At 46.6% G+C, this 22,550-nt stretch overlaps 10 protein-coding genes across 10 annotated transcripts; 5 read left to right on the top strand and 5 right to left on the bottom strand.

Annotated features, from left to right (window-relative positions):
- Nucleotides 1–32: 32 nt before the first annotated feature.
- C8R40DRAFT_63496 (proline iminopeptidase) lies at nucleotides 33–2,378 on the bottom strand. The gene is made up of 18 exons (XM_046235722.1): nucleotides 2,153–2,378; nucleotides 2,061–2,095; nucleotides 1,991–2,005; nucleotides 1,874–1,935; nucleotides 1,780–1,820; nucleotides 1,620–1,725; nucleotides 1,539–1,568; nucleotides 1,453–1,487; nucleotides 1,374–1,397; nucleotides 1,268–1,321; nucleotides 1,085–1,210; nucleotides 953–1,021; nucleotides 842–881; nucleotides 736–785; nucleotides 630–681; nucleotides 544–570; nucleotides 401–484; nucleotides 33–330 (listed from the first exon to the last, which is right to left on the bottom strand). Exons 1-18 carry the CDS (start codon nucleotides 2,215–2,217, stop codon nucleotides 304–306), a joined length of 942 nt encoding a protein of 313 aa, XP_046088314.1. The 5' UTR covers nucleotides 2,218–2,378; the 3' UTR covers nucleotides 33–303.
- Nucleotides 2,379–2,932: 554 nt separating this feature from the next.
- Nucleotides 2,933–3,332, bottom strand: C8R40DRAFT_1040840 (uncharacterized protein; the record flags this gene model as incomplete). The annotated part of the gene is made up of 3 exons (XM_046223948.1): nucleotides 2,933–3,042; nucleotides 3,095–3,143; nucleotides 3,198–3,332. The coding sequence occupies 3 exons, from the start codon at nucleotides 3,330–3,332 to the stop codon at nucleotides 2,933–2,935; spliced, it is 294 nt and encodes a 97-aa protein (XP_046088313.1).
- Nucleotides 3,333–3,807: 475 nt separating this feature from the next.
- C8R40DRAFT_63272 (ubiquitin-60S ribosomal protein L40 fusion protein) lies at nucleotides 3,808–4,580 on the top strand. The gene is made up of 5 exons (XM_046235714.1): nucleotides 3,808–3,930; nucleotides 3,985–4,088; nucleotides 4,151–4,261; nucleotides 4,318–4,470; nucleotides 4,531–4,580. The coding sequence occupies exons 2-5, from the start codon at nucleotides 3,985–3,987 to the stop codon at nucleotides 4,547–4,549; spliced, it is 387 nt and encodes a 128-aa protein (XP_046088312.1). The 5' UTR covers nucleotides 3,808–3,930; the 3' UTR covers nucleotides 4,550–4,580.
- A 388-nt stretch (nucleotides 4,581–4,968) lies between these two features.
- C8R40DRAFT_1040681 (chaperonin Cpn60/TCP-1 family) lies at nucleotides 4,969–7,139 on the bottom strand (the record flags this gene model as incomplete). The annotated part of the gene is made up of 11 exons (XM_046223932.1): nucleotides 4,969–5,003; nucleotides 5,064–5,156; nucleotides 5,218–5,398; nucleotides 5,452–5,589; nucleotides 5,641–5,826; nucleotides 5,877–6,339; nucleotides 6,399–6,597; nucleotides 6,654–6,818; nucleotides 6,870–6,930; nucleotides 6,979–7,050; nucleotides 7,104–7,139. The coding sequence occupies 11 exons, from the start codon at nucleotides 7,137–7,139 to the stop codon at nucleotides 4,969–4,971; spliced, it is 1,629 nt and encodes a 542-aa protein (XP_046088311.1).
- Nucleotides 7,107–8,770, top strand: C8R40DRAFT_63246 (protein phosphatase 2A). Its single transcript, XM_046235711.1, has 7 exons — nucleotides 7,107–7,355; nucleotides 7,409–7,492; nucleotides 7,545–7,844; nucleotides 8,000–8,252; nucleotides 8,314–8,431; nucleotides 8,486–8,555; nucleotides 8,611–8,770. The coding sequence occupies exons 1-7, from the start codon at nucleotides 7,266–7,268 to the stop codon at nucleotides 8,611–8,613; spliced, it is 918 nt and encodes a 305-aa protein (XP_046088310.1). The 5' UTR covers nucleotides 7,107–7,265; the 3' UTR covers nucleotides 8,614–8,770.
- Nucleotides 8,771–9,601: 831 nt separating this feature from the next.
- On the top strand, nucleotides 9,602–10,172 carry C8R40DRAFT_1067950 (uncharacterized protein; the record flags this gene model as incomplete). The annotated part of the gene is made up of 3 exons (XM_046225956.1): nucleotides 9,602–9,742; nucleotides 9,809–10,060; nucleotides 10,119–10,172. 3 exons carry the CDS (start codon nucleotides 9,602–9,604, stop codon nucleotides 10,170–10,172), a joined length of 447 nt encoding a protein of 148 aa, XP_046088309.1.
- A 6,755-nt stretch (nucleotides 10,173–16,927) lies between these two features.
- Nucleotides 16,928–18,626, top strand: C8R40DRAFT_62929 (uncharacterized protein). The gene is made up of 4 exons (XM_046235699.1): nucleotides 16,928–16,962; nucleotides 17,018–17,135; nucleotides 17,195–17,815; nucleotides 17,867–18,626. Exons 2-4 carry the CDS (start codon nucleotides 17,091–17,093, stop codon nucleotides 18,278–18,280), a joined length of 1,080 nt encoding a protein of 359 aa, XP_046088308.1. The 5' UTR covers nucleotides 16,928–16,962; nucleotides 17,018–17,090; the 3' UTR covers nucleotides 18,281–18,626.
- Nucleotides 18,627–20,628, top strand: C8R40DRAFT_63222 (uncharacterized protein). The gene is made up of 6 exons (XM_046235709.1): nucleotides 18,627–18,926; nucleotides 18,986–19,091; nucleotides 19,154–19,307; nucleotides 19,367–19,437; nucleotides 19,514–19,780; nucleotides 19,833–20,628. The coding sequence occupies exons 2-6, from the start codon at nucleotides 19,032–19,034 to the stop codon at nucleotides 20,517–20,519; spliced, it is 1,239 nt and encodes a 412-aa protein (XP_046088307.1). The 5' UTR covers nucleotides 18,627–18,926; nucleotides 18,986–19,031; the 3' UTR covers nucleotides 20,520–20,628.
- Nucleotides 20,629–20,690: 62 nt separating this feature from the next.
- On the bottom strand, nucleotides 20,691–21,717 carry C8R40DRAFT_63165 (uncharacterized protein). The gene is made up of 3 exons (XM_046235708.1): nucleotides 21,555–21,717; nucleotides 21,259–21,483; nucleotides 20,691–21,197 (listed from the first exon to the last, which is right to left on the bottom strand). Exons 1-3 carry the CDS (start codon nucleotides 21,604–21,606, stop codon nucleotides 20,863–20,865), a joined length of 612 nt encoding a protein of 203 aa, XP_046088306.1. The 5' UTR covers nucleotides 21,607–21,717; the 3' UTR covers nucleotides 20,691–20,862.
- Nucleotides 21,587–22,521, bottom strand: C8R40DRAFT_1095246 (uncharacterized protein; the record flags this gene model as incomplete). The annotated part of the gene is made up of 5 exons (XM_046227695.1): nucleotides 21,587–21,609; nucleotides 21,671–21,771; nucleotides 21,838–22,032; nucleotides 22,092–22,454; nucleotides 22,517–22,521. The coding sequence occupies 3 exons, from the start codon at nucleotides 22,519–22,521 to the stop codon at nucleotides 21,852–21,854; spliced, it is 549 nt and encodes a 182-aa protein (XP_046088305.1). The 3' UTR covers nucleotides 21,587–21,609; nucleotides 21,671–21,771; nucleotides 21,838–21,851.
- Between the last annotated feature and the right edge of the window lie 29 nt (nucleotides 22,522–22,550).

Raw genomic sequence — 22,550 nt, 5'->3', positions numbered from 1 at the left:
GAATTTCAAGAAAATGTCGGTCCGGCGCCGGGTCTTGTTCATCATAATGAGCTCATCCTCTCCAAAAATTCCGTTTTTTGGGACAAATGTTACATATAACTCGCTTTGACTGCTTTCAATTTCTACTACGTACTACATACTGACAGGTGAGGAAATTTGGGTAGTTGATTGTTGGTGTTGGGGAGAAACGTTCGAAAATTCATGTATAGACAGACGCACAATTTACCCACATGAGACAAAACAGTAACGTAGTTGGATTCCGAAGTAAGTTTGCAATGAAGAAGCACTGTCCGTCCTTCGTGCCTATATGTCTGCGAACTTGTTGGTGGCCTGGATATGGATATGAGTGGAATGAGTCTGTATAGTAGGGGCCAACGGGTGCGGGTAGGAAAATGCTTACATCAACCAAGAGCTTTGCAATGCCAACCTCCCGGGAAGAATGCCCAGCATCTGGAACGATGTGAAGCTCCAACTCTGGCCAGACCTGATTCCGGGAAAAATATGTCATTTCAAGTTTGGACATGAACTAAAAATGTTATTTGCCTTCTTCAGAGAATACGCAGTGGTCGCCTATCACCGTTCCAGTAGTATGTAAGTCGAGGTCCGAGGCCACTAATCGAGAATCATACCGGGCAAACGACATCGTATCTACCTTGCACTACGATGCAGGGGATATTGCGGCTGAATGAATGTTTGATCATTAATCCTAGACGAAGACTTTCAAACTGGACGCACATCTTATCAATCTCCTGTTTCTCTAAGAGCTGACCTTCTCTCATGAATCCCTGTAGAATCACGATATATACAGTCGTAAGGAACGGTGTGAAGTCAATGCACGCACGTCGTTGATGAAATAATGATTCTCGATCCGGGCAAAAGCGCTGAGAGTACTGATTTAGACTTCTTCGTCCCGGGGGCAGTAGGGAAACAAGGAGGGAATGCAAACACCCACTTTGCGAACTCATCACTCTCTGCTCGGTTAATGTAAGATGGATCTACATATAACTTGGATGTAGCCATTCTGTTTGTGCAGAACAGTCAGCATCGAAAAAGTGATCCTAGAATATGGCGACTCAAGACGCACTCCCATTTGGACCAAGCTTTAGCAGCGTTAATTCTCGTAGAATCGTCGATTGAGTTGAGCTGCGCATGATAAGCTAATACCATGTCGTGTCGTTCCGCCTCAGGTATGGGGGCCAAGTAATCTTCCCTACATTAAGTTACTTCAGTGCAGATAGCAGATTTGCCGACGAAGCCTTTATCTCACCAAGCCTCCGGGAAGAGGTGAGAAGCACCGTCCTGGTAGAAAAAATTGAGCTCGCTATGATCCTGTCAAAATCGGATGCTTTAGAGAGTAGATAGAGCAAACGGACCTTTTCCTCAGCGTGAAAATTCCTCTGTACAAGGCAGACTCAGATGACAGAGGGGTCAAGAAATGGCAATTAAGCACACCTCATAATCAGGCTCTTGACTCGGTCCGGATGCGACTAGAAACTTCTGAGAAACTGCTAAGGAAAGCTGGGAAACTTATCCCGTACTTGAGCATAGGCCAAAGAAAGCGTCGAACCCTTGGATAAGCTCAGTGACAGATAGTCACATAGTATCACTGAGGGACAAACCCAGGATCCACCAAAGACATGCCACTTTTCGATTTTGAGCTCTTCTCTCAATTTTTCTATATCCTTCACGAGATCCCAAGTGGTGTTCTCATCTAAGCACGCAGTGCTGGAATAGACGTTTATGTGTGAACATCGAGCGGGGTTGCCGATTGTTACTCACGGCGTTGACTTCCCGGACCCTCGTTGGTCGAAGAGAATGATCTACGGGACAACTCTTATCCCCGTATCGCTCCCTGAGCTTTACGACCACGCACCTTGTATTTATTTGGGTTGAAGAAGGATCGGTCCTTCTCGTCACAACCGCCTCCTGGGCCACCTACAAGATGGAGTATTGTATAAGGACTACTCAGTGAACATCATTCCAAACTGACCATGAAGAAAGACAACTGCACGAGGATCAGTAAGGGGATATAGTCATCGATGGAGACAAGGAGCCACTACCAGGTACTCCGTCTTTGTTTCCACTAAGTTCGTAACTGCAAGCAGTAAGCGATGAGTAACTACAGGTTTGTTGCTGGTTCCTGGATACATACTAGAGAGTGTGAATGTCAGAGACTTTGAGCGTTGAGATCTGGTAGGGCTGAATTTCAGGATACATAGGTGGTGGTAAAGATTCAAGGGGATGTAGGATCCGATTATTTTTTGACGGCGTCAATATTTAGTCTCCTCATAATCACGAGGAAAAGCTCTATTTCGCCTTTTCTATTCCATCGTTGGAGTTGGTGGAAGGGAAATTCTCGGAGGCCTGAGAATTCAATCAGCTTGATCGATGAATAGACATTGTTGTCAATATTCCTGAATCTTCTCAAGAAAGAAATAAAGCGCTCCTAGTTGTGACGTAATTCGTCAGAATTTTGTCCGCTGCCCTATAGCTAAAGCTTTAACACCACAAATTTGTGGAAAATACTTTGGTTGAATTCGAGTAGAATAGAACCCCTCCCGAAAATTCACCTTGTTTACACAGAGTCGTTAGTATTATTGCCGGTGTTATCATAGCCTCAGAATTTCCAGCAAATTTCCACTTGCCTTGCGCGAATTCAAGATTCCCATCACATTGTAACTCATACGTATGGACCCCAAGAACAAACTTAAATACATACAGGGAAATTCGTTTATGTCCGAACATTTTGACAGCGCAAGGTCGTATGTAAAACGAAAGAAAATCATGTATCAATAACACCGAGTTTGAGAAGTTTATTTTGACGCTCCGAATTTCTGCGAGTTTCTTTTCGGTCTTGGTATCCAGTCTGTATATTGAGGAATAATGACCTGAAGTCCGGATGTAGATTAGCCCTCATTTAAATTTTAGAAGCTTAAGCAGGAAAAATAGATACAGCTGTGGCCCACTTGCTTCGCTTCAGCTCCTTCTCCAGCAGCCGAAGATTATAGAGATTCGCTTTGAATGCAACGTCAAGAAACTCTCCTATAACTTCCATGAGCTCTGGCATATGCGTAGGAATGTTAGCTGTGCACACCAATGAACGGTATAATTCCGATAAAGGCATCGACGAGGATGTAGAACACCTTTGAGAAATTAATTTCACAAAAACTCAAAAGTATTGGAAGGGGTACACATACCATGATTGCAATCACATTTATAGGAAGTCCAAAGAGCATACTCAAGAATAGCTGGTAGAAGGCCAACAGCATTCCGATAGCATCACCAAAACCAGGCAGCACAGCACCAATAATCGAGTCCAGGCCAAATTGCATCTCAAAAGGCAGCGACCCTAAGAAAGGGAATGTCGGTATAAGCCATTCGGACGACGCGTCGAGGAGGAAAGCAACGGTTCTGACTGATGAAATCACCGACGATCAGTCTTTAGAGGAACATTGGTTATATTGACGACTCACTATGGTTGTAGAGATGCTGCGCCTATGAGGGTATTGATATCAGACCTGAAGAAAACGAGCACAAGATAATACGCTGGAAATTGTACATACATCGATGGGGTTCTTGGCTTTGAAAGGCGGCGAAGCATGTCGATAAGCATTGTAGACTTGTGACTTGAATTTAACACGCACGTCTGCGATATTTGCAGGTCCAGCGAGGTTGAAAGTCTGCTGAGCTCATTCTTCACAATGAAGGATGGAAGGTACAATTGGCGTGGTTCCACGTTGACATGTACCCTAAAGCTATATGGGATGATGTCATAAGGGTTTCCTCCAGCGCTATGACTAGATAAGCGCCCAAGGAAATGGATCAGTCACGAGATGTGCGTGATGAGCAATAGCTGTATAGCTCCTTTCGCACGATACTTCACGCCGTTCGCAACCGTCACTTCAGCTTCACGTTTCCACTCGAATCAAAGTAGGTATTCATAGTCGGTCTGCTTCTTGTTCTTTCTCATTCATTTCTCGCAAGATGCAAATTTTTGTCAAGACCCTAACGGGTAAGACAATCACCCTGGAGGTGGAGTCCTCGGACACCATCGACAATGTCAAGGCCAAGATCCAGGATAAGGAAGGGTACGACTGGTTGACTTGAGTTCGTCTTGATGACTCTAAATTATCTTGCTTTATCATCACAGTATTCCCCCTGATCAACAACGTTTGATCTTCGCCGGAAAGCAACTCGAAGATGGACGAACTCTTTCCGACTATAACATTCAGAAGGAATCGACGCTCCACTTGGTACTTCGGTGTGTAGCAATACTTTCCATCAAGCTGCAATTTCTCTAAGCCTATTCTGCGATAGTCTCCGTGGAGGTATCATTGAGCCTTCTCTCAAGGAGCTTGCCAGCAAGTACAATTGTGAAAAGAAAATCTGCCGAAAGTGCTACGCTCGTCTGCCACCCCGTGCTACTAACTGCCGTAAGCGTTCATGTGGTCACACAAACCAGCTCAGACCGTATGTCTTCCCCACTCTGACTCGTCTTCCTTTACTCAAACTAAATTCATTAAATTCCAGTAAGAAGAAGCTGAAGTAGTGGTTGGAGGAACATTGGATGGGTGCTTCATGTTTCGTCTATGCCGATGTATGCTATGTATATCACACGAATCCGCTAAGCAATACTGCTCCGAATATGTCACCTTCACCATGAGTTCCATCCAGGTTCCATCTTTGTGCTATTGGTTGATGTTGATGGCATACTCTGATATCGTCAATATGGTCTGGTAGGTACGGCTTATAGACAGTATATTGTTGCACTCAAATTTGAATCTGCATCTGCGTTGTCCGAGTTCCCACCAAATCACCAACGAATCTTAGCATCTGCAACAGCTGTACCTAGCTGTACTGTGTGAAAGAATGCTTGCCTACCAGTTACTTCGATGGGAGAAGTTATCACAGCGGTGATCCTGGTGCTTCAGTACTTTCGGCATATCTATGATAATCCTTCTACTAGTACTACTCTTCAGCCTCGCCAGCAGTAATAACATCATCTAGTTTTGGAAGTGTGGTTAGGTTACGTCAAAGTATGAAAACATTTTCAGAAGACAAACCGATTTTCAAGACCGCGCGCACAAGTTGTGTCGCAAGCAGGTACTGCTGCCTTTTGGAAATGAGAGGATCATACACAAATTGATTCTTCATGTCTACAGCCACATGCATTAGTCAGTCATTCGTTCCACAGTAATCAGTATAGTGGATCTGCACCATTGTTTCCCTTCCCACTGCAATCAATACCAATGTGTGAGTCTCCTTCTTTTATTTGTCGACTCTTGACATCCGCCAGAGTTTCTATAGGAGATAGACCACTGTTTTCTGCCAGTGCTAAAGGAATTGCATCGAGAGCGGAGGCAAAGGCGCGCATAGCGTATTGCTCGATAGTTGGAATCTGTATAGAACGACGATAAAGCCAATTGTCAGAGGAAGAATAGATGGACTAACCTCATCAGCAGCTTTTGCAACAGCGACTGAACAGCTAATGTCAGCAGCACCTCCGCCGTAAACGACCCGGTTGTCCACGACGAGGTTGCGCACGGCACAAATCGCGTCGTGTAAAGCCCGCTTAGCTTCATCAACGATCTAGAAGATTCAAGTCAGTCACGGAATCGATATTCGACATTGAAAACTGACCATTTTGTTGCTACCACGAACAAATATAGTCACGGCTCTACTATTCGCGCACTCCTCAATGACCAACATCTTGTCCCTAGTAGTACCAAATGAGACCTCCCTGACGATACCAGCTTTGCCAAGCTTGGCAGAAGTCAAGTCTTCGAACCGAGGAACAATACGACCTTGTGTTGCGATCGCAATAAGCTGGAATGTTTTGAGCAATTGTATGCAGCGGATCGAAAAACATGATTCACCTCGATCTCGGGGCCACCAACCCATCGTACCGCAGGTAAATCATTCTGCATCAGTAGATGGTTGGCTTCATCATCGAAACCCCATTGGCAAATGACTAAGTTCGCGCCAGTGTCCTTCACCCGCTTGATCATGTCAATAAATTTCTCCTTCTCGTATGCTTGAAGCTTCTTGTACTCATCCACGCTCGATATTTCCAGCTTATGTTTGGTTTTCGGACGTGGCGGTTCAAACGGACATGTGAGGATGGCAAGACGGGCATCATTTACAGATCGAGGCATTTGTTGGTGAGACATGTCTTTGTCAAGGAGAACACCCTTGATGAGCGTTGTGTCGGCCAGTGACCCGCCGACCTTGCCGTCCACTTTGATGAGGTCGAAAGAAACATCACGACGCTCTAGGTCTGCAACTTGTAAAACTGCATCGACGGCGATCTGAGCGAACTGTTGATGTTCTTTAGAGACACTAAACAAGGATGGGGATATTCGTAAAACAGCCCGTCTTGTGAGACCAGAAGAACGTACATCTTGCTGCCCAAACTTGTCATGGCAGTTTTGAGAAGGTTGGAAGTATCGGTTTTCGAGAATTCGACACGATCTGAGATACGATCTAGTTCTTCGACCGCGACTTTGCAAGCACGGTCGAAACCATCTGCAATACGGATTGGATGGATTCCACGGTCGAGTAAAGCTTCACTCTGCTCCAAGAGAGCACCAGCAAGTACTAAGTTTAAGAATCAATCAATGAACAGCTGAATCACTGTAAAGACGACAACACACCAACGACGCCAGTTGTGCCATCACCAATTTCATCGTCTTGACTTTTAGATAGTTGAACGAGGAGTTTTGCAATCTGATGCTCTACCTCCATCTGTGATAGGATAGTTGCTCCATCGTTCGTGACGATAATTTCTCCGTCAGGAGTTATCAGAATTTTGTCCAGGCCTGTATGACAAACCAGTTGGCAATGAAATGGTCAAATTAAGCGGAACTGACCTCTCGGTCCTAATGATGTTCGGATAATATTGGCTACTGTCCGTGCTGCAAGTATATGGGACTAAGTAAAGGTCAGTAATGCGAAGGTAAATATTTTAATGATGATTACCTTGATTGCCTCTACACCATGAGATCTCGTTTTCCTTGCTTGTTCCCGGACGATGATGAAAGGGCGGCCATACTATGCAAGTAGATTATGCCGTTTGCTTTGGGCTCAAGAAACGTCATGCTCACCTCGTCAGTAGCATACACCGCCTGAGGTTCTGACATTTTCAAAAGAAGAGACGCGTTCGCGATCAGCTAAGGAATTTCGTGACATGATAAGTCACATCTCAGAGCTGTCACACTCATCATCGCTTTTGAATCTCTTCGCCCACCTCCCAGAACTCCCCTACCATGATGGAATCAGAAATTGACGGTTGGATTGAACAGCTCAGTCAGTGTAAGCAGCTCTCTGAGGCTGATGTGAAACGTCTCTGCGAAAAGGTGCGTCAATCAATGACCTTTTACTTCCATCCATTGTTCATCGTTACGTGTAGACGAGGGAGATCTTGATGGATGAATCCAATGTCCAACCTGTGAGGTGTCCGGTTACTGTCTGCGGTGATATACATGGCCAATTCGTGCGTCTCTCATCGCCTTCCCCTTTTGGGCTTATCTTAAGTTCTTCTCCAGCATGACTTATCAGAGCTTTTTCGCATTGGAGGAAACTCACCCGACACCAACTACCTTTTTATGGGTGACTATGTAGATCGTGGCTACTATTCGGTTGAGACTGTTACTCTCCTGGTCGCCATGAAGCTTCGATACCGAGACCGAGTCACCATTTTGCGGGGCAACCACGAATCCAGGCAGATCACCCAAGTTTACGGATTTTACGATGAATGTCTTCGAAAATACGGCAACGCCAATGTTTGGCGCTACTTCACCGACCTCTTTGACTACTTACCCCTTACTGCACTCATTGATAATCAGGTGTGTTCTCGTTTGTTTGTCTTGTTCTTGTTGATTGCTCTATGTACTATTTTGCTCACGGTTCTTGTTCATGGAAGCCTGATTTTACCAATATCAACCTTTGCTTCCGGTTGTCTGTCGTGTGACACCATTCTAATCGCCTATTTCTCATCTAGATATTCTGCTTACACGGTGGTCTCTCCCCATCTATTGATACCCTAGACCACGTTCGATCCATTGACCGGGTGCAGGAGGTGCCTCACGAAGGACCCATGTGTGACCTGCTTTGGTCTGATCCGGATGATCGTTGCGGTTGGGGAATCTCTCCTCGTGGTGCTGGATATACCTTTGGACAGGATATTTCGGAGGCCTTCAATCACAACAACGGTCTGACGCTTGTCGCGCGCGCGCATCAACTGGTTATGGAGGGTACGTTCTGCAAGCTGTTTCCTAAATTACGTCACTTACATTTTTGGCGTTGTCCTGATAGGCTACAGTTGGGGGCAGGATCGGAATGTAGTGACAATCTTTAGTGCACCTAATTATTGCTACAGATGTGGGAATCAGGCAGCAATCATGGAGATCGATGAAAAACTATCTTACAGCTTGTAAGTCAACTTTCTACTCACAGCGTATGAAGAACCATGCTGAAATTTACCTAGTTTACAATTTGATCCTGCCCCACGAGCAGGTGAACCGCTCGTTTCGCGGCGTGTACCAGACTATTTCCTTGTGAGCTTTTCAGTTACTATGGTTGAGTTTAACGTTGATTACCATGTATCTCTAGTAATTGTCTACTACAATATATCTCTTTGCTATGTGTATCAATGATGCTCTCCGAGAGATACCCCGCGCTAGCTCCATCATCATAATCCATCATAATTTAATTCTCTCAGGTCCCGACGCCCGTTCCGAAACGCATCAAGGCTTTTTTCAAAAATAATGACGGTCGAAGTCACCGTCCCGTAATTTCGTGTCGAATGGATAGTATAACCCTGGCGGCATCGCTTTCCAGTTCTCTGGCTCTCCGAACCAATCCGGTCCCATCTGTTGCTGTGTATAAAATTCCTCATGATCAAAGACATTTCTTAAGTTCTGTATACCTACGTAGACGTTTCCCTACTAGTTCCACGAACTTTTCCTTTCTCAATTTTCTTTTCGTATTTCCAGACCCCCACTTCGGAATTCCATAAATGAATAATTTGCATGGGCTCATTCGAATATTCATCATTCACAACTGTGACTTTCATCCGTTTCTTTGTTTGTTCTTTTGCTATCACGATGGACAGAAACTGAATATTGTAAATGCTTCTGAGTATGTTGGCCAAAAGGAAACCAGGAATACAAACAAGTAAATGTCGATGCCCCTTTGTACCCATTCGACCTTCTGGAATCGGAACGATCTGTGTCGATGCTCCTAGGAGGGTCTGGCTCCCTATTCTACTTACATGCTATTTGGCTGGGATCCCGAGTCGCTCAGTGGGACGGAGCAGGAACAATCAAGCATTAGTTCCATCTCGCCTGGACTAAAGCATTGACGTATACATGAAACGCTCCGGTGTGCTATAAGCTATTGCTACCAGAGCCTACAAGTAGCTCCGTAGCACTTGTTTCCCACCCCGGTTTCTGTCTCCCGTATAGATCGGAGGTCTTGAGGCTGTAGGCCATGGTCTGCGAAGGCCGACATCTGGCATATATAAGCTGGTTCTCTTCCCATTTGCATAATATCAGAACAACACTCCTACACGCAACACATTCCTCCAACAGCCTTAGAAAAGATGCGATTTATCTTCTCCCTCTTGCCGTTTCTTGCTCTTGCCACCTCCGTCGTCCATGCTCAGAACGCATACATCTATACTCCTGCAGATATGACCGAGGTCCCTGCTGGCTCGAGCTTCAATGTCACGATCGCTCAAGGCGTGAGTATACTTCCGTTTTTGTTATGAGCGAGTTGAGCTTACTATAATACATCGAACGTTCGACAGGATTCTAACAGCAGCTGGAAAAACATAGCCATTGTCATCGCTTTACTGAATTGTCATGAATATAGCAGCACTTGCCTGGGCCCCGCTGAAGAACTAGGAACGATATTGTACAGTGGGCCGTTTAACCCTCAATTCACGACTGAGCCTGGAACTGCGGAGCTACCACCTCACGAAAATTTCACTCTCACCGTTCCGTCTGACTTTGAGACAGGACAATCACAATTGGGTGTTGCACTCTTTGATTTAGTTGGGGTGCGTACGACTACTTGGATTGAGAATATATCTTCTGATGAGCATGTTATACCTTCAGGCATTGCTGTTTCCCTACCTTCAAACATTTAATACAACCATTGTGGTTACTTGAGTAAACTGGATGCTCAACCTGGGCGCAGCTTCTTGCTTTAGCGCTTCATTATGGATGATAATGCGTACCCTAATTTGGACCTTATCCGCCGTGTATCCTATCTTATGTATCTCATGGACGGAGTAATGTATATGATATATAATATGTACATCCATATTCTTGTGTACTAGCCTATAAACGCACGTCAGTTCGAACCAGAATGCATACATGCTGCACTTAGCTACTTACAGTCGGGGACAATCAAACCCGACAAGTCTGTAATCAGCCGATAGCGGCCGAACGAGAGTTTTTTGCAGAAAACTGATGGCAGATTCAGATTCAGAACGATGAAATACGTCTAAAAACGCACCTCCGAAGTTTTTCCCACGACGTTTTAGGTACGGCCAATTTTTTGGCAGTTTTCAACGCATCTTTAGACCCCTTTTGACAAGGATTTCCACTGATTTTCAAAAACTTCTGAGGTAAAAGTTGACTATAAGCTACTTCATTTCATATCTGAGCACTATGGAGGTCACTGAAAGGTATAACAAGGGAACAATTGATTAGAATTTCTGTTAAATTCTACCCACTTCATTTCCCTCTGTATGTCCGAGCTGCTGCAAGCATCACATGACAGAGCATGTGAAGCTTTCCCACCCTTTTGGCAGATGGGAAACTTCATCAAAGCTGTTGTGGCACATGAGGGTGAGTTTTCTCGATAAAACTGATGATGGATTTGTACTCAGGAAGGCCAAATACGTCCAAAAACACACCTCCGAAGTTTTTCCCACGAGATTTTAGGGTACGGCCAATTTTTCGAGGTCTGCAACCCAAACTTGCCTTTTTCGGAGATCGGCTCGTTGAAACCTCTTCCTTTTTGTGCCAGAATACTTGCAAAGTAGAATAGAATGATTTCTACTATAATCTGAGCCTGGGAAAACTCGCTCATTTTTTTTGTCGACTTTGATGTTGGGGAGTACTCCGCACATCCAGTACGTACATACATTGACCATTACCGTTCCTAATCCGTATACGCTGATCTTTGTATACGCTGATCATGATTACTATATACTGTACAGTTGTAGGTAGATCACGCAGACGGACGTACACGAGCTCCCTCAGTTGCCTTTATATCAACTGAGGTGAGCTCACTAACAATTAGGATACCCGCACCTACTGATGATACCCGTTAGCCTAATCCTACGCTAACAGGTACCGAAACAATACACAGTTGCCTTTATATCAACTGAGCCTAATCCTACGCTAACAGATTATGAGACTGGTATTCTAAACTGAGAACGAAAAAGGTTGATAGCATCAAAACAGCTCAATACAGTAAAGTAAAATGTCGTTCGGAAACAGCCCGAACATACCAAGACTCCCGGACGAGAAACAGCTCGTTGGCGAGGAAAGCTGGAGGCCTTACAAGCGCGAAATTCTGTTCGCAGTGCAGTTGAAGGGACTGACCGGTTACATCGATGGCACCATCCCAAAACCAAATGCTTACCTGGGACCGATATACCCGTCAACACTTCCGCCTACGCCACTATTTAGCCCAACACCGTGCCTAGAGGAATGGGAAGCACGCGACAGGCTTGTTGCGGAGGCCATTGTGTCTAACATCACAGACCCTGTTGGACTCGGCGTAGACGAAACAAAAAGGGCGCACGAGATCTGGCAAGCACTCATCAAACGATTTGAGAAAAGAGACGAACAAAGGATCCACCTTGCAGATACTAACCTCCGTAATGAGAAGTTCGACCCACCAGAAGCGACGATGGAGGACCACGAGAGGAAGATGCGCAATCTCCTCAAGAAGGTCCATGACCTCGGGGGAACCGCGACAGATGCTCAGTTCCGCCGGATAGTCATATCTTCCATGCCACAGGAATGGAGGCAAGACGTCCAAAGCGTCCCGGGAACGTCCAGCGCCGACACATTCACGTACCTACACACATTGTGGTATGAGAAAGAGGAAGAACGGAGGGAAGAGGAACGAGACACGAAACGTGTCAAAGCGCTTATGGCAGCCCATTCACACACCCCAACACCCAACCAAATGAACCCCGCCCGCTCAGGCAGCAAAGTGGCTATCATATGCCACAACTGCAGCAAGCCTGGCCACATAGCCAGGAAGTGTTGGGCTAAGAGAGGAGGGATGGAGGGACAGTGGCCGAAGCAGAACCAGCCAAATACCACACGAACAAACGCGAATGCGAACACAGCGAAGCCAGATGACGCAGACGTCTCCTCACCCATGGCCACGTATGTCATGTCTGCCAAAACCAACTACGAACCGAGTAGGTCCAAATCCGTCCAGAAGACCGAGTTGACCACTGACCCTGCAAATAGACAGAATAATCCCATTCTAGGGGGTAAGGGTCAGCGGGAAACAAGGGAACGGGACGTAGATAGTGACTTAACTAGTTGTACGCCTGTAGCAAAAGGAGACTGTACCGTGTGCCATGGCAATACCCACCTATATTCAACCCCCGTACCCACGATCCGAACCTTCATTGATTCAGGTGCATCTGAACATTGCTGGGTGCAGAAGTCAGACTTCATAGAATATACTGAGGTACAGGGCCAAGCTGGTAGTAGCGCAATATCCGGAGAGGCTGGGAAGTTTGAGATACTTGGAGTAGGAACAGTGCAGTTCATCACGCGGGTCCGGCAAAAGGAGAGAGTAATCCGACTCCGGGACGTGAAACATACACCATCCTTCGGCCATAACCTAATCTCGCTATCAACACTTGACAGCCGAGGAATGAGAGGCGAGTGGGGGCTAGGTATAATGACAGTAAAGACGTCGAACGGTGAAACCATTTTCGAAGGGTATGGGCGCAGCAAAATGTATGAGGTCGAGATACTAGAATCAGGAAACACAACGGTAAACTACTCCCGAGCGCGAGACCGACCTACAGATATACACACCTGGCACAGGAGACTGGGACATATCGCGGTACGCCGGATACTACGCATGTCGAACCGAAGGCTGGTGGACGGCTTGAATATCACCAAACGTGAGGTCCAAGGAATGTGCGAGGATTGCCTATACGGCAAGGCAACAAAACACCCATTCGACGAAGTACTCACGCATGAGTCGGAGATACTCGAGAGGGTACACCTAGACCTGTTCGGACCAGCGAGAACGCAAACCCGTGGAGGGGCGAGCTACCTCATGCTGTGTACCGATGGGAGGTCATCCCTACGTGTCCTGTACTACCTGAATAACAAGCGAAAAGAGACAGGAGTGAAAGCACTACATGAGTATCGAGTTATGGCGGAGAAGCAAACAGGGAAGGTTCTGAAGATCATCCGAATAGATGGTGGAAGCGAGCTTAACAACGGGCTCGTGGATGCATACTGTAAAGAGCATGGGATAATCATTGAAAAGGTTCCGCATGATTCATCGGCAGCAAACAGAGTAGCGGAAAGGTCGTTTCGAACAGTCATGGAGGGGACACGCACCCTACTGGAAGATGCAGGACTCCCATATTCGTTTTGGGGAGAAGCATCAGCCACATTCATCTACACCGACAACTTTGTGCCCTCTGCAAGATTTCCCGACATCGTCCCAATTGAGGCATGGACTCAGAAACGGCAGGACGTCTCCCACCTCCGACCTTTTGGCTGCGACTGCTGGGCGACCCTCCCAAGGAGAAGAACCGACGGGAAGATAGGACGGCAAGCAGTGAAAGGAAAATTGCTGGGGTATATGGGCAGGCGAGGGTACAGGATATGGGTACCGGAGACAAAGAAGGTGGAGGAATCCCATGATGTGACATTTGAGAAAGGTAGAGCACACAGAACGCGCGAGGTAGAGGAGGTAGAGGATGAACAGAATGGAGAAATGATGGGGGAAACCGGGAAACTCGAGTCGATGCAAGAGCTGGGAAAAGAAGACAACCACCTCCCCGCAATTACCGCCGGTGATAGTAATCATGGGGATCAACTAGCGGAAGCAATTGATCCTATTCAACATAACGAGTCAATTCAAGTACCCGAACACATGGAACCAACTGAACGGGGACCAGAACCACCACAGCCGGAGCCGACACGGCGCAGTGACAGAGGGCACATACCGTCTCGGAGATACCTCGAGAGCAAGGAATACGAGGAACGCGAAAAGAGGGCACTAGACCTAGGAGACGCGTGGACAACAGACTCTGAGGAGAAGGAGGAACCTCTAGCCCTGATCGTGAATCACCCCTACGCATTCGCAGCAACATCCGGGGAGCTATGGGTCCCGCAGTCATTCAAACAGGCGATGAAGCGGCCCGACCTTTGGCAGGAACCAATGGAGAGGGAATTCAAGACACTGGTTGAAAAGAACTGCTGGGATCTTGTACCACTACCACCCGACGCCAACCTGACAGGAGGGAGGTGGACATATGCAATCAAGTTTGATGCACTTGGGAACCTTCTGAAACGAAAGGCACGATATGTCGCTCAAGGTTATACCCAGGTCCAGGGACAAGACTACGACAAAACATATGGAGGTGTAGCTCGGATGGAGTCGGTACGGCTCGTTCTGGCAATCATCGCAACCCTCAAATTATCCATTTTCCAAGTCGACTTTACTGCCGCATTCCTCAACAGCCCCATTACACATAATGTCTACATGAAACAACCGGATGGGTTCATTCAGCCTGGTACTGAGCACCTAGTATGCAAATTGAAGAAATCGATATACGGCACGATGCAAGGTAGCCACGACTGGCAGGAAACACTCGCAGCAGGCTATACTCAAGATGGATACACCACATCGAGAGCGGATCAGTGCGTACGATACAGACACGTCGGGACCGAGTATACCATAACCAGTACCTATGGGGATGACGTGTGTGGTGGGTCATCAACAGCGTCAGGTAAGATGCGCGCTATACAGGACCTTGGGAAGCGATGGGAGGCAAACGAGGTGAAGACAGAGGTACTACTAGGAATGACTATCAGGCAGAACCCCATGACCATGGCAATAACCATCTCACAGGCAGCTTATTTTCAGAGGATGCTCCAGCATTTTGGACTCGAGCATGTCCGCCGCCGAAACACCCCACTCCCACCAGGCATCAAGCTCCACGAATCGCCGGACCCCCTCCCAGTTGACGAACGAGAATTTATGGAGGGAAAGCCCTACAGGGCTATTGTTGGCTCAATCCTATGGGGACAGGTATGCACCCGCGCCGATCTGGCATTCGCAGGGAGTCTGCTAGCAAGATACCAGCTGAACCCTGGCCGATCCCACTGGGAGTGTGTCGAATGGGTCGCAGGATACATCCTCAACACGTTGCATTACTCTATCACCTACCGTTCACCCAACGGATCATCCTCAGAGCCAGGAACTGGCCTAAAACCGTACGCATACATAGACTCCGACCATGCTGGATGTCAAGACACCTACCGATCAACATCGGGATACGTTTTCTTCATGGCAGGTGCGCCCATCTCCTGGAGCTCGAAGAGGCAAGCCACTGTAGCACTTTCCACCACAGAGTCGGAATATATAGGACTATCGCGTGCGACCCAGCAGGCAGTCTGGCTTATGTCCTTCCTGTCGGAGGTTGACCTTGCCCAGGAGGGACCCATCACTATGCTAGGCGACAACTTTGGGTCAGTCTGTCTTACTGAGAACCCAAAACGGCATGCCCTCGTGAAGCACATCGCCATGCGACACCACTACGTGCGTGAAAAAGTCTCCAGTGGCGAGGTCCACATTAAGCGGGTCCGATCAGGGGAAAATGTTGCTGACATATTTACGAAGGCACTCAACGGCACAACCCACTCAAAATTTGTTTCACTCCTTGGACTGGATCGTATGGAGTAGGGGGGGTGTTGGGGAGTACTCCGCACATCCAGTACGTACATACATTGACCATTACCGTTCCTAATCCGTATACGCTGATCATGATTACTATATACTGTACAGTTGTAGGTAGATCACGCAGACGGACGTACACGAGCTCCCTCAGTTGCCTTTATATCAACTGAGGTGAGCTCACTAACAATTAGGATACCCGCACCTACTGATGATACCCGTTAGCCTAATCCTACGCTAACAGGTACCGAAACAATACACAGTTGCCTTTATATCAACTGAGCCTAATCCTACGCTAACATTTGATTGTCCCCGACTGTAGCTCAACTTTAAGTTGAACTTCGACGTGACTCGTGACAGATGAACTCGGAGTGCATATCTTCCAAGTTGAAGTATATTGCAGTGAGTGACATCCCTTTCATCAACCCGTCTCTTGGTATGGTTGTGGAAGAAGCAATTAAAATAGTTTCGACATCGGAGACCATTGAAACTCTTTGACCCGCGTGAATAATAATAAGCGCCCAAGCACTCGAGCTGTGGGAAATTCGCGCCCGAACCTCCTTCTCCTCCTCCTCCACCCCCTTCTCCTTACCTGAAAATTGACTGCATCAGACAAATTTGAAGTTATGCTGGACAGCGGCTGAGAGATGATTGGGGATATATATCCGGAGGTATTATGGTTTCCCTTTCTACCCTTATCTCGGACAAGCTTTGGCCGTTCTGCTACCACTTGCAACCATCTGATCATCTGAAATATCGAGAGTAACCTCAAATAGTCTGAATAATGAATGCCTTGAATGTGGTTCATCATTGAGGGAACACATTCGAATGACGTCGCAAATAAACACATATCGTTGAACTTTCACACACGCAATGTTCCTTGACGGAAATCTCCTTCGTTTTTTTCCTTTCCTGGGCACCTCAAAATCGATTTTTCTGTGTCTTTACGATCTATATAACCTGTCCCGCAAACTAACTGATCTTTGGTGTCAAGTTTCGTACGTTCTCAGTGACAGTGAAATATAGATCCAACGCTGACACTCATTAGCATATTACTCTCTTTATCTTTTAGGACGCTTTCTAGACTTGGGCTTCATTGGGAAGCTTACGCGGTTCATAGAATGTCTATATCTTCCTGCTCGTCGACCTGCTCGTTTTCTGAAGGAGTGCGTTCAAGTTTCTTTGTTCTATGATAGAGACCAAACTAGAACTCGTTTTTTTGCAGCGCTATCAATCCAACACAACCTCGACTCCGACGACTCCCAGTGAACACCGCTGGTCTGATGTTATTCCTCCAAAGACTGCTCTGAAATTCGCGGTCGTTTGGGATTCCGATGACCTCGTGGTGTTTTCAGGCGGAGAGCTTCTTGAAGATTCTCGCACCGAAGAACTCCTGCTAGGGTCACCACTTTCACCATCCGATGCATGTTCCCAAGCTTTTTCTGTAGGCCAATCCACAATGCCTCTATCTGACAAATCCTCCACGATGTTATACTTTCGGGACAACATGGGTTCTGTCCTTACGGAAAATCACCCGCCTCCCACTTCCGATTCAGAAAAGCGTATGATTTGGGGGCGCACCCAAACTTCGTCGACGTTGGAAGGTTTAGATGTATATTTACGTGGTTCATTAATGGGCCAAGCACACCGAAACAATCGATACTACTCATGTTTGGATAACCTGGATGGCCAGTTCGAATTCGATCCCCGCACATCTTTCGCGAAGGAGTACTTACGAAAGGTTGAAAGCAAGGATATCGTAGACGATGCAGTCACAGACGAAGGGTTTTTTGAGGTGGAGATTGCTCCTCGACAGCATCAAATTTTAGCTAAACCATCTTCGAGGGTACGAACTTGATGTCCTGAAGCTCTAGAATAGGACTAATCATCTGTACAGTGTGATATTCATCCTACAGACGCGCACTCAGTCGCGTCTACCACCAAAACGTCGGACTTTGTCTCCATTGAAGGTGATGACGCGTCGTCAATTTGGTCTACCGTAGAAGCCCCAGTGATACCATCCTATCTGGGATATACCTCCATGGACCAACGCCCTCACCTCAAGAGACGTCTCACAAAACCCCGTCCGGCTGATATGCCCGCACCACCCTCCGAAGTACTCAAACGGGAGGTATTCAGCCATGAGGTATCCCTCCCGCCACGGAACGCTCAGGAAAAACATTCAACTCAGATTCGACAAAGGAAATCTTTTGCAAAATTGGTTTGTCAGAGATCAAAAGAGAAACCTGTAGAGAGCGATCAGTGGATTTGTATTGAAGTCAGTCACGAATTAAGACAGCGGTTCGTGTAGGAGTCGGACGTAGCTGCGCACTTTCATTGGTCGAGCTTGCAGGTCTTGCCTTTCCCTTTCCTTACTCAACGGCCACCTTCATTTTTTGCCTTTGCTGTCATTCTGTCCTTGGAGACGGGTACTTGTACTAATAGATGTTGTACTACGGTATGATTGGTTCAGGGAACGTGGAGAACATATGTAAAAATATCAGTACATACTAAGGTACCTGAAGTTTGGGTTCAGGAAGAAGTGTGTAGGGGGGAACAAACAACTTCCACTGAGCTGAGTGGGAAGAATTTCAGCCATGAGGTTCTGATAGTTTGGATCGCCATTACTTGCAGGGCGTTGAAGAATCCTTGCCTAGTTTGGAAACCCTCGAAAGACTAGACTCTTATCTTATATGCTCACACCGTAAATCCAGCGCGTCACGACAGGTCACGACGCGTTGCCAACAAATCATAACGCGTCTTCATTTATCAATAGCTCGGCACCTTGCCATCTTGCCATATGATGCATGACAACCGCACTGCGACCTTGAGAAAAGCAGGAACTGGTAAAATAGCTTGCCGGAATTTCACTTACATACTTCCACATCTTTCTTTCGTTCTCTCCGCTCCTGCAGGTCAAGGAGTACACTTGCTCAGACCATTTTCGACTTTCTTGGGTGTGTTTATCGATAATCAATCGTGTCTGACCAGGGCTAACGCGCTTGTATGGCTCTAGCGATTCGTCTCTTTGTTCAAACTCGTTCAAACATCTACGAAATATCATGACACGAAGAAACGCGCGTCCGGCTCTTAAGCTGCGCACCTCATACGAAAAAAATGCAGTAAGTCGACATGAGTCGCTCTTCCTGCCTGAAATACGAATAATTTGCTCTGTCCCTTGTAGAACACATTCGGACTGCCTTCACCAGATAGCTTAGCGTCATCGATACCCGCAACATGCTCTCCTGTGACTCCAGAAGATGCTGAGACGTTTGTGTTCAGTTCGAAGGAAAGTGCCGAGACCGTCGCACTGGACGACGTGTTTACGGGGGGAAGAAGTGTGTATATTTTGCACATCGGACTCCTCGTGTATGCAAGGTTTAATGCCTTCTCATAGGCTACTTTCAGAAGACGCATTATCGCGAAGATCGCACCTATCTTCCCCCGCTTTCTGAGGTATCAGATCAGGTGCGGCGGTTTTTCATTTCGATATGCACTTCTCAACCTCATTCCAACCACGATGAAGGGTTCTATATACTCACAGGACAGTGCATGTGTTGTATACACGTCCCAGTTACGACCCGTAACCAATCCAACGCCTCAATCAACTCTGACATTCGCTGCTATTTGGGATCCAGATCATGGCATGTCAACATTTTCTGGAAAACAGCTCATTGGGCAGGAATATTCCTCTCAAGACGAGAGAGGACAGGATGGCAAGTCAAACTGGGTTCAAGAAGGGAACTACAATACATGTCTCTCTACTTCTCACTATCATAATTCTGAACACCCCGACTGCGAACCCCACTTGGTAGGATATTGATTATTTCTCCCATCATTGCCTCATTGAATATATCAATTAGCCTTCGCGCTTCTCTACCACTACTACTTCGACGTCGAACTATATCGAAGTGGACTTGGGAGAGGAAGATCAAATCAATCTATCTTCGAAACCCTTGCAGGATGATTTGCTTCCAGGGGACTCTCATCCTGCATGGATACCCCAAATTTTCACTGTAGGATTCACCAAGCCGTCATCCTATGGCCCAGGCCGACCCGAAATTTCAGAACCATTTCAACTTACTCCCATGCGACCTCCAGAGTTGAAAAGCCACACCTTACCCTCACACTTTTCATTGACTTCGAAATCCTCTTCACTGCTTACTCGATCGCGGTTACACATGTCCTCTTCCGTCGCTGCTGCTAATCCAACATCCTCGTCAACTCCCTCCAGAGAGGACATGAGCGGGACTCAATTGTCACCAACGGCATCTGTGCGACGCGGTTTCAGCTTTGGATCTGGCCATATCCAACGGAACGATCATTCCCCGCCTTTCAGCTCGACACATTCTAGGAACGCTGAAGAGAGTTCGGAAAGTTCTGCACTTGGAAGCGTCATTTCTCGTCCACAGACTCCCACCCGTCGCCCAAGCATCACTTCTGTTTTTGGGAAGTTGAAGAGTCCAAGGAAAGGACAGTCAGAACCTTGGGTAATGGTTGATGTGGAAGTCACGCCTATGATACACCAACGCTTGGTTACTGAATACTGAGCCTTGAAACTCCTGGGGAGCTGCGCGCGGACGCATGAAGTCGCTGAAAGTAGGCATTCTATTTCTTGGGATTATCATCTTTCCCTAAGTTGCTGGAGAGTAATACTGTTGTATTGGAAGTGCCTCAATACCGATGATCAATGGTGTCCAATATCTAGAAAATTTGTAACTACCATAGTACTTGTCGAAGTCTTCAATTATGATTTAATCTCCTAGAAATGAGTGTATTCACGGCTATGTATAAACCTCGACATCCGAAACGAAGAAACTCCAATGCAATTTGCATCGCGTCTAAGTATCAACCTTCCTCAGTCCCATTATTTTGGCTGATTAGACTGCTGAATCACCAGATAAGACAGGTACCTAGCAAGCCGACAGTAATGGATCCGAGGAGGCTGATTTGTTGATTTAATGTTGCACCGTTGTCAGCTTTAGCAGTAGTAGTAGGAGAAGAAGACGGAGAATCCACACTGCTTCCAGTAGCAGCGGAGATAGGGACTTCATAGAAGGAGACGGGCAATCCAGTTTCTGTGACAGTAACCAGAGATGTCCCGTCAACATCCGCCAGGCCTATGTAGACGCAACCTCCGGTATTCGAGGATTCCAGAGTACATTCGGCACTCATGGACGCTATGTCTGGCATCCTGAATCCCGATGCAGAGGCGATCATAGTGAAAGCTTTTCAAGAAAATGAAGGTTGTCAAAATAACTAGAATAGCATAACCACTTTTGAACGCACAGGTTGTGACCACCTCGGTTCCTGTTTGAACGTCACCAAAGAGTGCAGCGTCTCCATTGTCAACCTCGTTATAAAGGAAAGTTGTCTCACTACCATCGGAAGCAGTACCAAGGGGATCAACCCATGCAGTCGGACTTGGTATGGTCAATGAATCTGTTTCACCTGAACCATCATCTGGGGGAAGGGGCAACCAAAGGGTCAAACTGTTTTGAGCTTGTACAATAGCTGAAAGAAATGCGAGTGCAGAACAACTTGAGAAAATTTTCCAGAAATGACAAAGAAAAAACAAGGCTCACTCATAAGAGTTGGGAGTAAAAAGAGTGAAAAGGGAAAGGTAATCAATTTCATGGCCTTCAGGTTTGGGCAGCGTTTGAGGAAATTGGTGCAACCAACACGTACTTTATATACTCACTTGGAAGATATATGTACATTTAAAAACCTCATGCAGCCATGGTGATTGCTCTGATGGTTCTACACTGAGTAGATGTTCCTGTTGCGGCGTTTGACCCCTTGCTTGGCGCGTTTGCACGAGTAAATGTGGAAACGTACTTGCACTATAAATTTGGTATCAAGACTTACTCGTGAATTCCGAGTCAGACAGTGTAGAAGGTACCACAACTACGCGGCATATGGAACATATCACCAAATTTCTCATACTGTTTGTTCTCCCAATTCTCAAAATCCAACGACACGTCTTCGGTAATTCCCAGGCTTGCAAGGATATCAAAGATGGCTGCACACCAGTGACGGCAGCCCCTTCCTTGGTCATCAAAACTGAACAGTGCAATATTAGTTCGACTTGATCTTTGTTATTTGCGCATCAAATGACTGACTCATATTGATTGACTTTGAAGTCATTGAACAGTTGCATGCAAAGAACCCCAGCCGTATCATTGCGAAGAACAGGGACCTTGAACAAGTCGGTGTCTCTTGTGTTGGAATCAATGGACACCTTCTTCCACTCTAAAACGAGGTTTGTGCGCATTGGGTGAACAGGATCCGTATACGACGGGGTGGGGTCGAATCGAATGGCAGAGGATTCATTACTGGTAACGAGAGAGAGGCAGAAATGGAAGGTTTTTCCGTCGTTCGTAGGTGTGCCAGAAACGACCACAGAAGTAATTATCGCATCGAATAGATCAGGATTGTGGCGTAAATCATGGCTTAAGAAGACGTTTTTTGGAAAGGTGTAGGTGCTAGATTATAAGTTGAGGTTAGCATGTAGCCTTGAATACATATCAATCTCTGGAGAGCGTACGACATGGGCCGCTCGAATTCTTCTAGTGGCAGCA

This window comes from Lentinula edodes, assembly GCF_021015755.1.
Source record: "Lentinula edodes strain Le(Bin) 0899 ss11 chromosome Unknown C8R40scaffold_10, whole genome shotgun sequence".
NCBI classification, from domain to species: domain Eukaryota; kingdom Fungi; phylum Basidiomycota; class Agaricomycetes; order Agaricales; family Omphalotaceae; genus Lentinula; species Lentinula edodes.
Note: the sequence above shows the minus strand (reverse complement) of the source record. Positions and strands in the feature narration are given on the sequence as shown.